Genomic DNA, 16,524 nt, shown 5'->3' on the forward strand with positions numbered 1-16,524 from the left:
ATCTACAAAAGCTCCTTCTCTTGTGCTGGCTATCAATCTACAAAAGCCCCAATGTTTCTTCTGCGTGTGTTCGTCCTTCTGCTTGTCGCCAATTAATATGATGATAGGATATCTACATAACAACCTTAATGATTACCTAGAACATAGATGGGGAATTGTTAGTAATTAACCCTCAGCTGATCCCATCTGTGGTCGTCAATTGATATGATGATAGGATGTCTACATAACAACCTTACTGATTACCTAGAACACAGATGAAGAATTGTTAGTAATTAACCCTCAGCTGATCCCATCTGTGGTCGTCAATTTTTCTTGGTGGGATTTAATGATACGTTGGTATTCTTAAAATACACTTGAATAAATCTTGTGACTACATTCCTCTATGACAGCCAACTCTTAAGTGTGTGTGGAGCATCATGCACAATCTGACAAAACCAAAATATTGCCAAACAACAAAAGAGCATTGCTCTCAAAAGACTTAAATCCTACTTCAGTACAAAACTATAAAGAATCACATCCTATCTTTGAGGTAATTAATAAATGTTTGAATCTTAATATCAAAATAAATCATTTCACTTATGTACAACGCATAACATGTTTTATTCATGCAATATGATGCAATGTTGCGCAATACCTGTAACACTTGAAATAAATACAGTACATTATTACAATAATACATAACAATCTATATGCAAATTTCTATTTTCAGTTATGTTATATACTCTATCGAGATCTTATATTACTGAAAATATTTCATAAGAACTAGAATCTTAACATATGCAAACGTGACTCATTCCATGATTCAAACATTCTTGTTTTATTTTGCTTGAGTTTTAAAATACAAATCACACATTCATCTGATCAATCAAACGAAAAAGTCATGAAAAAATATTAAATTAATCTCTCTCTCTCTCTCTCTCTCTCTCTCTCTCTCTCTCTCTCTCTCTCTCTCTCTCTCTCTCTCTCTCTCTCTCTCTCTCTCTCTTTCCAAAAAGGCAGAAACAATATATTTTCCACATATAAAAGCATCATTTCATGCAATCAATTACGCATGGATTGCTCCTACACAAATGCAAGGCATCACTTTTTCATAGGAGTGTGATTTTATCAAAGCTGGAATGGCTATTAAACTTTTAACAAGGTGATATCAGTTGCTGACAAGTGGAGAACAAAACCCACCCTCCCAACATTTAGATTTCAGCTTCAAGCTGTAGAGTAGTACAGCTAGAATCAAAAGTCCGAAGACACACAGGGGATATTTTCCGTCAGATGTCTCTTGTGTCCCCATGACTAAATAGATATAGGCTTTCTCTTCTTACTACTACAAGGAAATGGACGGAGCTTTCTTCTACCTCAGCGAATGAATACAACGCTTACAAATCTAGTTGCCACAATTCTTACTGCGGTATCATTTGACGTCTATATTATCTACTATAAAACATAGAGCACACAAATATGTGTGCATTACACACACACACACACACACACACACATATATATATATATATATATATATCTATATATATATATATATATATATATATATATATATATATATATATATATATATATATATATATATATATATATATATATATATATATATATATATATATATATATATATATATATATATATATATATATAGAGAGAGAGAGAGAGAGAGAGAGAGAGAGAGAGAGAGAGAGAGAGAGAGAGAGAGAGAGAGAGAGAGATAGATAGATAGATAGATAGATATATCCAAATGAGCAAGTAGAAATTAATGAAGTTGTATAGGTTGTACGGACACCTTCCGACAAGTGTGTTTCTATGTCTATAAACCCTTTGTATGTATTTCACGCATTTGTATTTAAATTCAAGATATTTTGTTGTGTATCGGTACACGCGGAATTCTCCGCTCTTTCTTTTGATATGACAATCAAATATGTACATTTTATATTAAGATTATTATTCAATGATTTTTATACCAAAAGAAACACAAATTTAAACCTAAGCCTGGTTAAAGGGCCTCAGGTATTTTCTGCGCTACTTGTACGTCCAAACGTCTCGATGTAGTCCGGCTCTCTCGTCAATAAACCATCAGTGTCGGAAACTGTCTCTCCATATCCTAAAAACTGGTGACCCCGGAGCAGAAATGCCCTTGGACACTACTTTCCATTAGCGGACTTGAAACGGCACTCGCTTGAGTGTTTTGGATCGTGAGGTACAAAGAGACCACCATTAACGGACTAAATACGGCGCTCTTATGAGTGTTTTGGCGAAAAAAATTTCTGATGCCTAACAACGAGTTTACCAGTTTTGCGGCCGACAAGACCACCGTATCCAACCCACCCACGACCTTGCCTGCTAAACAACACACCAACCTGGCGAACATCAATCTCCCGCCGTTCTCACACAAATACGTCTCGGCATGGCTGACCCATGCAGACGTTTAATTTCGCATCGCGGGACTCACCCGGGGGACCGACCTTGCCAAAATCATACTCTCAGCACTACCAGAAGACGTTTTTGACAAGTTGGCACAATAGATCGAGTCCCGGGCAAGTCGTCCATTATACACAGAACTTCGGGCAAAGCTTATAGAGCTCTACTCTCCGCCCGTACCTGAAAGTGCCCTCAGAATTTTCGACCTAATGCAGCAACCCCTTGGGGACCAATCTCCAACAGAAGCATGGGAAGAATTGCAGAATTTAATTTTCCTCCCTGGCTGAGACGCAGACGAAAACAGAAGGAAGATCAACCTAGACAGAGAAATCTTTTTATGTCGCCTTCCACCAGAAGTCAGGATCCAACTCCTGCAACCCCACCGGCTGGAAACAGACGACCTCATCAGGAGAGTGCAGCATCTCTTCGACGCGGCTAGAGCTTCAAAGCTCGCCGCAACCAACACCATCAGCGAAGTACTAGTGGAAGATTCCAACTCAGACCAAATCTGCGCTGTCATCACAAGGTGAAACTACCGCAACCACGAACTAACATGGTGTTTCTACCGTAAAAGATTTGGTAAAGATGCAAAACGTTGCTTGCCGCCCTGCTCATTTCCAAAGAAGGGCCCAGGTGGCCACGCAAAGTGGCTGCAGCCTTCGCCCCTACATACACGGCTTTCTACATCAAATACAGCCTCTCAAACAAAAGATTCCTGGTAGACACGGGGGCCACCCACTCCATATTGCCGCCTACAAAAGGCGCAAAGAATCAATCAATTGACTCTTCAACAAGCCTTACAGCAGCCAAGGGCACACATATAAAGAGTTATGGGACGAAATAGACGACTGTCTGCTTATTACCAAGGCCTTTCACTTGGAATTTTATCATCCCTGATGTTCCCAACCCTATCCTTGGAGCAGATTTCCTAGGCCATCACGGACTCCTGGTCGACATCACCAAGAAGAGATTAATAGACATTGATTCATTCCAATCCACAGCCTTAACCCTGGGCCCTTCAATGCCTGCCGCTCACTCTGTTTCTACCCACAGATACAAAATCCTCTCCCATGAATTCCCAGATGTATTCAATCCTGAGTTATGACTGACAACAGGAAAACCCCCTAGGCACGGCATCTACCACCACATAACAACGAAGGGCCCGCTAACGCATGCAAGGTTTCGCCGCCTACCACCTAATAAACTCCAAGGTGCATAAAAGGCCTTCCAGGAGATGGGAAGAATGGGCGTATGCAGGAAGGTCTCCAGCCCATGGGCCTCCCCTCTCCATATGGTCAGGAAATCAGACGGGAGATGGCGTCCATGTGGAAATTACAGACGCCTTAACCTCGCCACCACACCTGACCATTATCCCTTGCCCAACATCCAGGATCTCATCTGGGCCCTGGATGGGGCAAAAATCTTCTCTAAAATGGATCTTTTTAAATCCTATTTTTAGGTCCCTGTCAACCCAGAGGACATTCCAAAGCCGGCCATTATCACCCCCTTCGGCACCTACATCTTCGCATACTCCACTTCCAGCGTCTGGTGGACAGCCTCCTGGGGGACTTACCATTTTGCTGCTGTTACGTAGACGACATCCTGATGTTTTTAAAACTGCAAGACGAACATCTTCAGCACATTCGAATTGTTCTCCGTCGACTCCAGGACAACGTGCTAATCGTAGGATTTGATAAGTGCACTTTCGGCACCGATTTCATCGACTTCCTGGACAACAAAATCTCCAACGAAGGCGTACATCCCCTAACATAAAAAAAACCAAGGCAACAGAAGAATTTACACCACCAAAACCATCAAAAAACTACAAGAATTCCTCGGAATGGTTAATTATTACAGGCATTTTATTCCTAACATTGCAGGTATCTCAGCGCCACTATTTGATGTCCTAAAGGGTAAACCAAAATCGTTGTCCTGGAACGCAGAGCAGCAGTCAGCATTCAAAAAGACGAAGGCAGCCCTCGCCAAAGCTACAACGTTGGCCTTCGTCACCCCAGGAGCACCCCTGCAGCTGACCACCGACGCCTGCAACACAGCCTGCAGAGCCGCCTTAGAACAATTGGTCAACGGCGCTTGCAGCCTATCGCCTTCTTCAGCAAAAAACTCAACGGCGCCGAGCAAAGGTACAGTACTTTCAACCGAGAGCTCCTTGCAGTCTACACAGAGCCGCCTTAGAACAATTGGTCAACGGCGCCTGCAGCCTATCGCCTTCTTCAGCAAAAAACTCAACGGCGCCGAGCAAAGGTACAGTACTTTCAACCGAGAGCTCCTTGCAGTCTACACAGCGGTAAAATATTTCAAGTACCGTTTAGAAGGTACCCCTTTTAATATTCGAACTGACCACCAACCACTAGTCCACGCCTTCACAAAGACAGGTGACGCCTGGTCAGTCCGTCAACAGAGAGACCTCGCCCCATCGCAAAATTTGAATGCACACTCCAATGCATAACAGGGAAGAAAAATCCGGTGGCAAACGCCCTCTCCGGGATAGATATAGACGCCATCCACCTCAGCATTGACTACGAGGATCTGGCACATGAGCAACAACTCGACCCAGGAACTCCAGCCTACCAGACAGCCGTCACGGCTTTAAAATGGGAAGACGTCCCGTTAGGATCATCTAACATGGCCCTCTTTTGCGACGTCAGTACTGGCCGTCCCAGGCCCCTGGTACCCTCCTCTCGAAGAAAAGTCGTCTTCGATATAGTACACTCCCTCTCCCATCCCTTGGGCAGAATGACGGCAAGAATCATATCTAGCAAATTGATCTGGCACGGGATGAGGAAGGACATCACCTGGTGGGCTCGCAGCTGCATCAACTGCCAAACAAGCAAAATTTCCCGACACAACATCAGAAATCGGGAACTTCAAGCATCCCATGAGACGTTTCGGCCACGAGCACATTGATGTTGTTGGCCCCCTTCCCCCTTCCGGAGGGGACCGCTTCCTGTTGACAGTCATCGACAGGTCTACCCGGTGGATCGAAGCAACCCTCATGCAAGATTCATCAACACCCTCCTGTACCAATGCCCTCCTTTCAAGTTGGATCAGCAGGTTCAGCGTTCCAGACGACATTACAACCGACAGGGGACCGGCCTTCCTGTCAGATGTCTGGGGTGCCCTCACAAAATCACTTGGGATCACCACCCACAGCACAACCTCTTACAACCCCGCTGCCAACGGAATGATCGAACAGGCCCATCAGTACCTCAAAGCTTCCCTGATGGCCCGTTGCTCTGACGACAACTGGAAGACCCAGTTACCCTTGGTCCTCCTAGGACTACGCACCGACCCCAGATCCAACGAACGATCATCAGCAGAATAAGTTTACGGAGAAACCATACCCGTGCCAGGAGAATTCTTCCCGGCACCATCCAACGAAAGCGACCAGACCCCAGTCAGAATCAGAAACATCGTAAGCAAATTCACCCTGTGTCATCGAACTTTAAACGACACAACAAAAACGTTCATGTCGCAGAATCTACGGACGTGCGAGTTCATTTTCATCTGTAACGATGCCCACCAACCCCGACTAAGACGTCCATACAAAGACCCTACTGAGTCATCAACAGAAACCTTCTACTCATCCACGGAAGAGAAGACTGGATCTTGATTAACAGGTTAAAGCCAGCATTCATCATTAATAACGAACAATTCACGGACAAAACAGGCCATTGACCACAGATACCTCCTCAACACAAGAAAATGACGCATAATACCGCCACACCTCAGACAGTCAAGAACCCTAACCCAAGACCACGGGGAGGAATCCTGTCAAAGAAAACACAATCAAGAAATAAACAAAATTCCCCACCGCGACAGTCCCATTCCGAAAGAACCCTGTACCCTCCAAGAAGATTAAAAAACGAAGATGTTTAACATATTTCCTCCCACTCATTGAATAATTTTTTTTTATATAACTCTGGTGGGGGCGGGGTGTACTTGTACGGACACCTTCCGACAGGTGTGTTTTTATGTCTATAAACCCTTTGTATGTATTTCACGCATTTGTATTCAAATTCGAGATATTTTGTTCTGTATCAGTAAACGCAGAATTATCCGCTCTTTTTTCTGATGTGATTATCAAATATGTACATTTTATATCAATATTATTATTCAATGATTTTTGTACCAAAAGAAATACAAATTTAAACCTAATCCTGGCTAATCCGCCTCAGGCCTTTTCTGTGCTACTTGTACGTCCACACGTATCCTCTCTGTATCCTCACAAGGTATACAACTTCTGTTAACCAATACCCTATCAGATAATTTCGACAGGAGTCTCATTCAAGTCCCTATTTCTTAAGTTTCATTTATAGTTTGATACTGTATAATATTTAAAAGGAAAACACACTATAAATGAAATTATATCACCCCCAGAGTCATTCAGAGAGAGAGAGAGAGAGAGAGAGAGAGAGAGAGAGAGAGAGAGAGAGAGAGAGAGAGAGAGAGAGCGAGAGAGAAAATCAATTTTTTTCAGTTTTGTTTTAAAGATATAATAGTTCACCATTTAAACTAATTTTCGGGCATTTATTCATTTCGCAATTTCGTATTGCAAGATTATGCAATTTTCTTAATGAAAATGATATTATGCTTCCAACAGACTACAGCAGTATTTTTTAAAAATACTATGGTTATTGCCAAAGACTTTTGTCATGTCGATATTCATAAATCCCAGAATTTCGTAAAACGTTATGATACTTTACTGTAAAATACTTCCCAAGTCAGTTATATTCATTGGGCTTTGTCATCTCAATATTTAGATCCAAGACCAATTATTCTTCTATTTTCATACATTTTCTTTTCCATGCGCTTTGCCGTATTGTTGTCTATGTCCGTGGCCAAGAACAGTTAGCATTGCCATTTGAATATAAATCTTCTACACATGCAGTAAAATCTCTGGTACTTTGCTAATTCAATCCTTATCACAAGAGCTTTAAATTAGCATGACAATTTATCGATGCCCTATGGTCAAACTGGAGTAAATAGAACGGGGCTATTTTGTAGAATTATTACTTATACCTACTTTTTTCCCAGCTAAACGTTCTTCAAGTTACTTACATCATGTCCTGTAGACTTCTTACCACATGTTTCTCCAATTAATAAGATCATTGCGATAATGCTCTTTTGTTTAATGCCAACCAACATTAATACTTATAATATTTTAATGAAGATATTCGTAAACTGGAATAATTTAAAGTTATGTAACGGAAATTATACAAATAAAGCTGAATAACACTTTTAATTCGCGGAACTGCGATTTACAATTCGCGTCAGGCTAATTTCTTTTCTGGGGGTGGGGTGGGGGGTGGGGGGGGGGGGGAAGTAGCAAGAATCCAGTTGCTAATATTGACGGCCGAAGCGAGGCTCTTGAGTGTGGTCATCTATTGGTTAAAAAGGAGAATGTTTAACGAATACATGAATAAATAATGATTGAAAGGAACACAATTGTAAAAGGATGAAGAGCTAACCCAATCAGTCTGGGGAATGAGGAAGAAGCTTAGAAAATAAAAAACTATAGTAAGAAAAACTTCAAGACTTCGAAAACACCACTCAGCTGCGTGATTCAGTGATAAAAAGGGACAGTCAATTTTTTTTTTACCATGCTTTAACTTAAATATTTTGTCAAACCCCCGTTTACATCAATTACATTATTAAGCCCCCTTGGCATACACTCTACAAGATTGAAACATATATTCGGTCGACGGCGAATGCCTTCCCAAACTTCGATTGCATGGGCTTCTACTGCTTCCTTTGTTGGCTCTTGTCCGATGTCCCACTCTTGAACTATTATACACCATAAGTTTTCTATGGGGTTAATGCTGCATCCCTTAGTCGGCCAGTCCAAAAACTCAACCTCGGCATGCAGACAACACTATTCTCTCACCCTCATACATGTATGTATAGGGCTTCTGTCCTGGACAACCTAGGAGAAATCGGATTTAAACTATTTGATTGATAATTATTCAATCAGAAAAAAATAAAGTTAATGAATGAATAAGAAATTGATTTTCTATAGGGGAAGAGATTACAGTGTCCGAAACCTGTCCTTTATGCTTGTCCTCTCTGCCGTTATGGCTTGAAAGAATAAAGAAACAAAATAATAGATTGATAAAAAAAAAAAAAACAGCATAGGAGAGCCTCTCAAGATAGTTATACATGTAATTTCAATTTCCAGTTTTACAATATTTTATTCTCTCCCTATCATTACCCTTAAAGTGTTATCTTTCCTTCCCCCCCCCCCCCTCCCTGCTTACTGCATCAGCAGTAGAACTTGTAGTTTAAATATTACCTTGATAGTTTGGGGAGCTGGTATGGCCATTGCTCGAACACTCCGAGCTAGGGCTTCAAGGATAGATATATATTTCTTGCTCGTTAAGCACCCATCATTATGGAGTAACCCACCGGGTCCAAACGCCCACATCCAGCCCCACAAGGCTGTGTTAACTCTAACCACTTCTTTTGGTTTCTACAATATCGTCTTTGTCATAGTGAGAGTTACGGACCCTCCAGTAATACTTGTTCCCCTGTTGCATACATAATTAGAAATAATACAACATTTCAACAATTCCGTCTATTATATGTTTAGAAGGGTTACGGCAAACATGGAAGAAAAAGTTTATGACTAACTAGAATTTTTTTTTTTAAATATTTCTAATATATTGTATAGTCCATGCAGTTAAAGAAATTATATTTAACTTATTTCTACCTTTAATAAAAATATAGAATATATAAAACTACGTTGCATCTTGACAAGTCATATTGGCATACAATGTATAAATAGTCTGCTTTGCGAAGAACACAAACAAAGTACACAGGAAATAGCTTTAAATCTTGGTAAAGTATATGGAATGTAGTCTATATATAGAGTTCTTGAATGGTTGATTAAAGGATGCATATCTTGAACTTTGAGTGAAGTAAGGGACATTTATGATCTCTCTGAACAGCTAACTCATACGAAGTACTAAAATTAAGGTACGGGAGGATTCCTGAATGTGGGGAACATTTGGAAACCTTACCTATTTCACTGACGAAAAACATTTTTCATCAGTGGAATACTCTACTGAATACTGTAGGGCAAATCTTGCAGCAAGGTTAAAAAATTCCTTCCTTGTTAGCGCGTAACACTAAATGTTACATGAATAGAGACAGCGTCTTGTTGTATGGGTACTACACCCAAGTTGAAGGTCTCATGTCATTTGAAAGGCTGAAGTAAATACTATTACTTGCAACGCTGCTATAATGGATTCGTCTTCTTAAGGAGTGGTCACTTTCGGTCTTTCAATACGGAATCTGGTCTTTATGGTCCCTTCCTCTTGCCATCGTTTAATCCATTTATGGATGGTAGAGCGATGAAACCCAGTGTGTTGGCAAATTACATTGATGGGCAAATTACATTCCCAGAAGGCATTAGTCCTTGCACGATTAGGTAGGATTTCAGGAGAATTGCATCTTTGCTCAGCCATAATATCTGAAACTAGATTAACCACATATACAAAAATGCAAGAGTAAAATGGAATAAATTTATGATTGCTGGAGGTATATATGGAAATAAAACATTTCATAACTTTAAAAAGGCAATCTAAATAACATGTAAAAAATTATGGTAATATTTCATAAAATAATAATTCTTTCAACTGAATTGAAAATTCACACTCTAGACTACTTACCACTGAGTTAAAATGGTGTTGTATTGAGTCTTGATTCCTTACTGTCTCAATCCTCACAAGTAAACTCTGCTTCATCGTCGCTGATGGTCAGGTGGATAACTTAGTGGAATAAGTAGCCCGGAACGAGCTTAACAATTCAAGTAGCAATCTATGACAAAAAACCGACATATTCAAAACTATCATGGTATTTTGAAGGAAAATCCAAACAGCTAATTTTTTCATAAAGCAATGGTAAAATTTCATGAAACGGTGTGATGAGCATTGCTCAAAAGAATTTAAGGAATGGAAAAACCTTATTGAAATTATCACATATGACATTTGGGAATGCTAAGTCTTGCAAATCATTCGTTATGCAAATGTGAATTACGACTATACATTTGGGGACAATTCATTTAATAAAGGCCGCTAATCTTTTAGTATAGAAGCGCAAGAAGTCAGCATGATCTCCAAGCTAAGTAATCTCTTTAACATAGAGCTACTAGTATTTACACAATCATAATGTACAGTGAAGGTATTAGCCTAAGGATTCATTTTGTACTTTTGCTATATGCACGTGCATATTTTCTCCAGCAGAATAGCGGCTACATTACTGGCAAAAGAGCATATCTTAATATCATGACAATATTTTGGAAAATTACGTAGTTCTGAAACTATGCAACATTTTTTTATGATTTGTCAATAAAAAAAAAAAACATTTTCTAAGGTTGTGCCAGAATGTAATAGTGGTCTCATTTACCTAGACTAAACGTATTTTCAACTTAGTTAACCAAACTTTGATTATATTGAATGTAATATGCGGTCATCACTAGAATTAATATCTATTTGCGCTAATAAGTAACCTTACTATAATAGTAGATACTTTATTCTATTGCTACTACAAATTGAATAATAATGAATTATATCTGAAATATTTACTAGAACATTAACATTTATCATGTAAAATTTAGGCAACGATAAAAAAAATAATATTTTACAACTTGTATAGAGAATTCTCATTTAACCTTTCTCTACAAATTCTAACACAGAAATGAATTCCTATAATTATATACCCACAGCCAGTATCGGAAAGGCGAGGTGAAGGGAGGAATTCTCATCCCCTGTCCCCAACCCTTTCCTTGAAAGTATCTACTGAGCACCACCCACTAAATAATATAAAAGATATATATATATATATATATATATATATATATATATATATATATATATATATATATATATATATATATATATATACATATATATATATATATATATATATATATATATATATATATATATATATATATATATATATATATATATATATATATATATATATATATCAACCACAATGGCATTTAATACTGAACTCTTGTGGTTGATATTTACATTGATTGAAATCACGAGTGTATATATATATATATATATATATATATATATATATATATATATATATATATATATATATATATATATATATATATATATATATAATGCGCACATATGAGTGTGTTTGTGTTTTATAGTAGATAGTCGAGATGTCAAATGATACCATAGTAAGAAATATGGCTACTAGATTTGTAAGCGTTAAAGAAAGCTTCGACCATTTCCTCGTAGAAGTAAGAAGAGAAGGCCTTTATATATTTTATCATGGTGACACTAGAGACACTCCGAGTGTCTGCGGACTTTTGATTAAACCGTACATTTTGTCTCGCCTACAGTAGGTTTTTTTATGAACCTATGAAATTTGAAAATCATTAAAAATCCTTAGTGCCCCATCAGAAAAGATCTGCTCCCGTCAAGGAAATGTCATTGCCCTTTTTTTAGCCGCCATTCATTATTGGACGTTCGTAAATAATGATTCAACATCGTAGATAACCATATAATTATACCTGTTTTGAGTGGTTATTTCAGGTATCAGGGAGGCAAAATTCAGCAGCGTATATTTATTTGAGGTTAGTGGTTGTAAGAGTGGCTTAAGAGATTTTGCAATATTAAAATTAGGCGAGTTATAAGCAGCTAAATTCTGGCTGAGTGAAACTTTCTTTTTTTTTTATTGGGTATCTCAGAAAAACCATATAATATACCTATGAGCAACTTGATGAAAATAGATCTAAGTATACTTGTTCAGAAATCGGATTATTATCCTTTAGTCTTGGTAAAACTCTCCACTCATGCCTATTTTAGCGTCTCCTGACTCTTATAACTTTAATATTGCAAAATTAATTTTACCACTCTTATAACCACTTTCCTCAAATGAATATACGCTGACGAATTCTGCCTCTCTGATACCTGAAGTAACCACATATAGCATGTTGCTTTTCCAACAAGGGTTGTAGCTTAGCTAATAATAATAATAATAATAATAATAATAATAATAATAATAATAATAATAATAATAATAATGATAATAATAATGGATTCCAGCCCAGCGAGCGCTTCCCCCAATCAGAGGCTAGTCAGCGCAGAATAAGATGGCGGCTCACCACCTTTAGATGAGAAGGGAGACAGTTTGACTGAGAACCATTCTCTCACAGGGAGCGTCTCTGCCAATGAGAATTCACTACCTCATGCATTTTGTTACCTGGGCTGCCAACGTACCATGAGGCGGCCAATGTAAATCCAGCAACCCTTCTCATGAGCCAGCATTCCCATTTAAAAGAACATTGCCAGAATTGTTTCCCCATTCCACTACAGCCAGAGGAAGGGAGTTGGTCATGGGGAAATGCGTAGCTGATAATGGCTTTTCTTTACCTAAATTGTCAACTGCATTAAATACTCAACTTGAACTTCCTGATTTTGACTTTGCAACCATAAAGAAGAACGTGTTCTAAATAACTAGCACAAAACAGTAATACAGAAAAAAATGATTATTCAAGCTATTAAGAAATAGAGTAAAATAATGCTACTTGCAGCCATTGTTTTCAATCAAACTTGCCTTAAAGAGGATCTTTTACCTAATTAATAATAATAATAATAATAATAATAATAATAGTAATAATAATAATAATAATAATAATAATAATAATAATAATAATAATAATAATAATAATAATAATAATAACTAGAATGACAATTGATAGTGAGCGTGCCTTCACCAACGGCACATCATAGAATAGGCAATTGAATCATGCACATTTTGGCACTAGTTTCATGCAAATCGGATAGAAATTGACCATGGTACAGCAAAATTACCGTTTTGACTTCGTGTGATCTTAACCTTTGACCCAACCACTCCAGAAACCTAATTAGATTGTCCTAGTATCAGGGCTAATCACCCACCAAATTTCATGTGACTTTACCATTATATAGCAAAAAGACATTTTTAACCTTTTTGTGCCCTAGACCTTCATCATGTTGTATATAACAAAATAGGAAATTGAATTATATACATTTTGGCATTATTTTTCTGCAACACAGATAAAAGGTAATCACGATTCAGCAAAACGATATCTTTGACATTTTCTTCGACATTTTCTTATGAAACTTAACTACAATATAGCAAAAAGACGTGTTTCATGTTGTCGTAACCTTGGCTTTGATACTCGACAGGTGACTGGTGCTTAGCTAGACTAATATTGAAATAGCATATGGTATGTATCACAATATAATCTATTGAATTATGCACATTTTGTCACTTTTGTCACTAGTTTCATACTAATTGGATAGAAATTGACCATGATATAGCGACAAATCTTTTTTACATTTTTGTTACCTTGACCTTGATCTTTGACCCAATCACTCTCAAATATAATCGAAATGTCCATTGATCAAGGAAAATCAACCCACCATACTTCATAAGGTTTGGTCAAATTGTTTTTGAGTTTTGTAAATCACAAACAAACAAACATACAAACATTAATTAATAAATGCACTCTCATCAAAATATAACCTTCTGGCGAAGGCTATATTACTACTACTACTACTACTACTACTACTACTACTACTACTAATAATAATAATAATAATAATAATAATAATAATAATAATAATAAATTTAATAATAATAATAATAATAATAATAATAATAATAATAATAATAATAATTAAACAACAACAACAGCAACAACAATAGCAATAATAATAATAATAATAATAATAATAATAATAATAATAATAATAATAATAATAATAATAATGTACTTTTTGCTAGTTTCTTACAAATAAATTAACTCAGAGTAGTATTGACATGGAGGAGACTATTTTACAGAGAAATATTTGTTCATGTGTACAAGCAGTTTATATTTAGTTACAATAAATTACTGTTCTCTTTTCAAACAGAACATTACTGATGGTACTAGCAGATGCATTAGCAATTTGCATACTGAAGCCAGGAAGTGGAAGGAAACCTGTGGACAAGAAAATGTAGTGGAGTATGAAAATTTTCATGATGCAGTAGAAGATGAAGATTTTTCTGAAACCAGTAAACCAATTATTCAAATGAAGCCACAGAAGATTAAGCTGCAGCTTAGAGCTGGTAGGTTATGCAATAACTGCTGTTTTTTTTTTTTTTTTCAACATTAATACGTTAATAACTTGCCAAATATTCGTTACTATTCTTTGAAATTTTAAAAAAGTTGGAAACCTAAAAAAAAAATACCTGAACTAGTGCAATAGCTGCCCAGAAATAAATAAAAAATAGTTGGTGAAACAAGAAATGATATGATTTTTCTATGAAATATAGAGGTTTTCAAATAAAAGGCCTAATGTAAATTTCTGTAAACACCATTCTTATATGCATTTATACTCATTGATATGATGGTAGAATTCGTTTGATCTCCTGCATCCTAGCAAATCAAGGCATAAAGTTTCAGAATAACATCCATATATGTAAATTTCTTCTATTCTCTTTCATCTGGTATACTTAAAAGTTATATGTCTAGTCTTGATACAAAATGTATGCTATTAGAACGGGTACAGAATAGAGTGCATACCTTCGTCAACGCCACATCATAATATAGGCGATTGAATTAAGTATATTTGGGCCCTATATTCCTGGAAATCCGATGAAAAGTCACCATGATATAGCAAAATTATGTGTATTATCTTTTTGTGATCATGACCTTGACCTTCGTGCCAATCACTCCCAATATGTAATAAAATTGTCCATTGATCATACCCGATTATCACAGGAAATTACCCGATATTCGACCATGATATAGCAAAAAGAAGTTTTTGACCTATTGTGACCTTGACCTTAATTATGATGTATATAAAACGATAGAAAATTGGACTGTGGACATTTTTGCACTAGTTTCATTTATATCAGATAAAAATTGTTTTCCCTTTCGTGTCCTTCAGCTTCAGTTCCGACATAAATCACTTACCAAATATAATCAAATTGTTCTTGCATCATGGTTAATCATCCCACCAAATTTCATGATATTTGACCGCAATAAAGCAAAACGATGCATGTAACTGTTTTGTGGCCTTGATATTGACCATGTTTTATATCAGAAAATAGGCAAATGAATTATGTACATGCTGGTGCTAGTTTCATGCAAATTGGATAAAAATTACCACAACGTAGCAAAAATACGTTTTTGTCCTTTACATGACTTTAACCTTAACCTTCGAAACGATCAATACAGAAATCTAATCAAATAGCCCTTTATTCATGGCCAATCATCCCAGCAAATTTCATGAAATATTACCATAATATGAAAAAAAAGAGATGTTTTTAACTTGTTCGTGATTTTGACCTTGATCATGATTTATATCAAATGATAGGAAATTGAATTTTACACATTTTGACACAAGATTCACTTAAATCGAATAAAATAGCAGAAACACGTGTTTCACCTTTTTAAGACCTTGACCTTGAACTCTAACCCAATCACTTCCAAAATCAAATCGATATTATTTTAGGGTCATGGCCAATCATCCCACCAAATTTCAAAAAAGAGGTTATCCTTTTCTTTTTTATCTTTTTACCTTGATTTTGTGATATATAGCATATCAATGCATAAAGTTTCAGAATAACATACATATATGTAAATTTCTTCTATTCTCTCTCATCTGGTATACTTAAAACTTATATGTCTAGCATTGATACAAAATATATGCAATTAGAACAGGTACACAATAGAGTGCATACCATCGTCAACGCCATATCATAATATAGGCGATTGAATTAAGTACATTTGGGCACTAGATTCCTTAAAATCCGATGAAAATTCACCATGATATGGCAGAATTATATCACAAGATAGACAATTGAATTATGCACACTGTGGCTCTAGTTTCCTGTAAATTGGATAATACTTGACCATAATATGGCGTACAGATTTTTTTTTTTTTTTTTTTTTTTTTTGTACTTTTTCATAACCTTGAGGTTGACCAGGAAATATACATAAAAGGGAAAGGAAAAGCGCTCATTTATTAGCTTGTAGAAATCTCTCTCTCTCTCTCTCTCTCTCTCTCTCTCTCTCTC

The 16,524-nt window shown here is 36.8% G+C and overlaps 1 protein-coding gene across 2 annotated transcripts in view; it reads left to right on the top strand.

The window, feature by feature from the left end:
• The window catches only part of LOC137623357 (integrin beta-PS-like), a 1,240,954-nt gene that overhangs the window by 283,976 nt on the left and 940,454 nt on the right, over positions 1 to 16,524 (top strand). For both annotated transcript variants that reach the window (XM_068354187.1, XM_068354188.1), the window contains exon 3: positions 14,373 to 14,568. In XM_068354187.1, coding sequence (XP_068210288.1) covers positions 14,373 to 14,568 — 196 coding nt within the window. The remainder of the gene's footprint in view (positions 1 to 14,372; positions 14,569 to 16,524) is intronic.

This window comes from Palaemon carinicauda, chromosome 30, assembly GCF_036898095.1.
Source record: "Palaemon carinicauda isolate YSFRI2023 chromosome 30, ASM3689809v2, whole genome shotgun sequence".
Taxonomy (NCBI): Eukaryota; Metazoa; Arthropoda; class Malacostraca; order Decapoda; family Palaemonidae; genus Palaemon; species Palaemon carinicauda.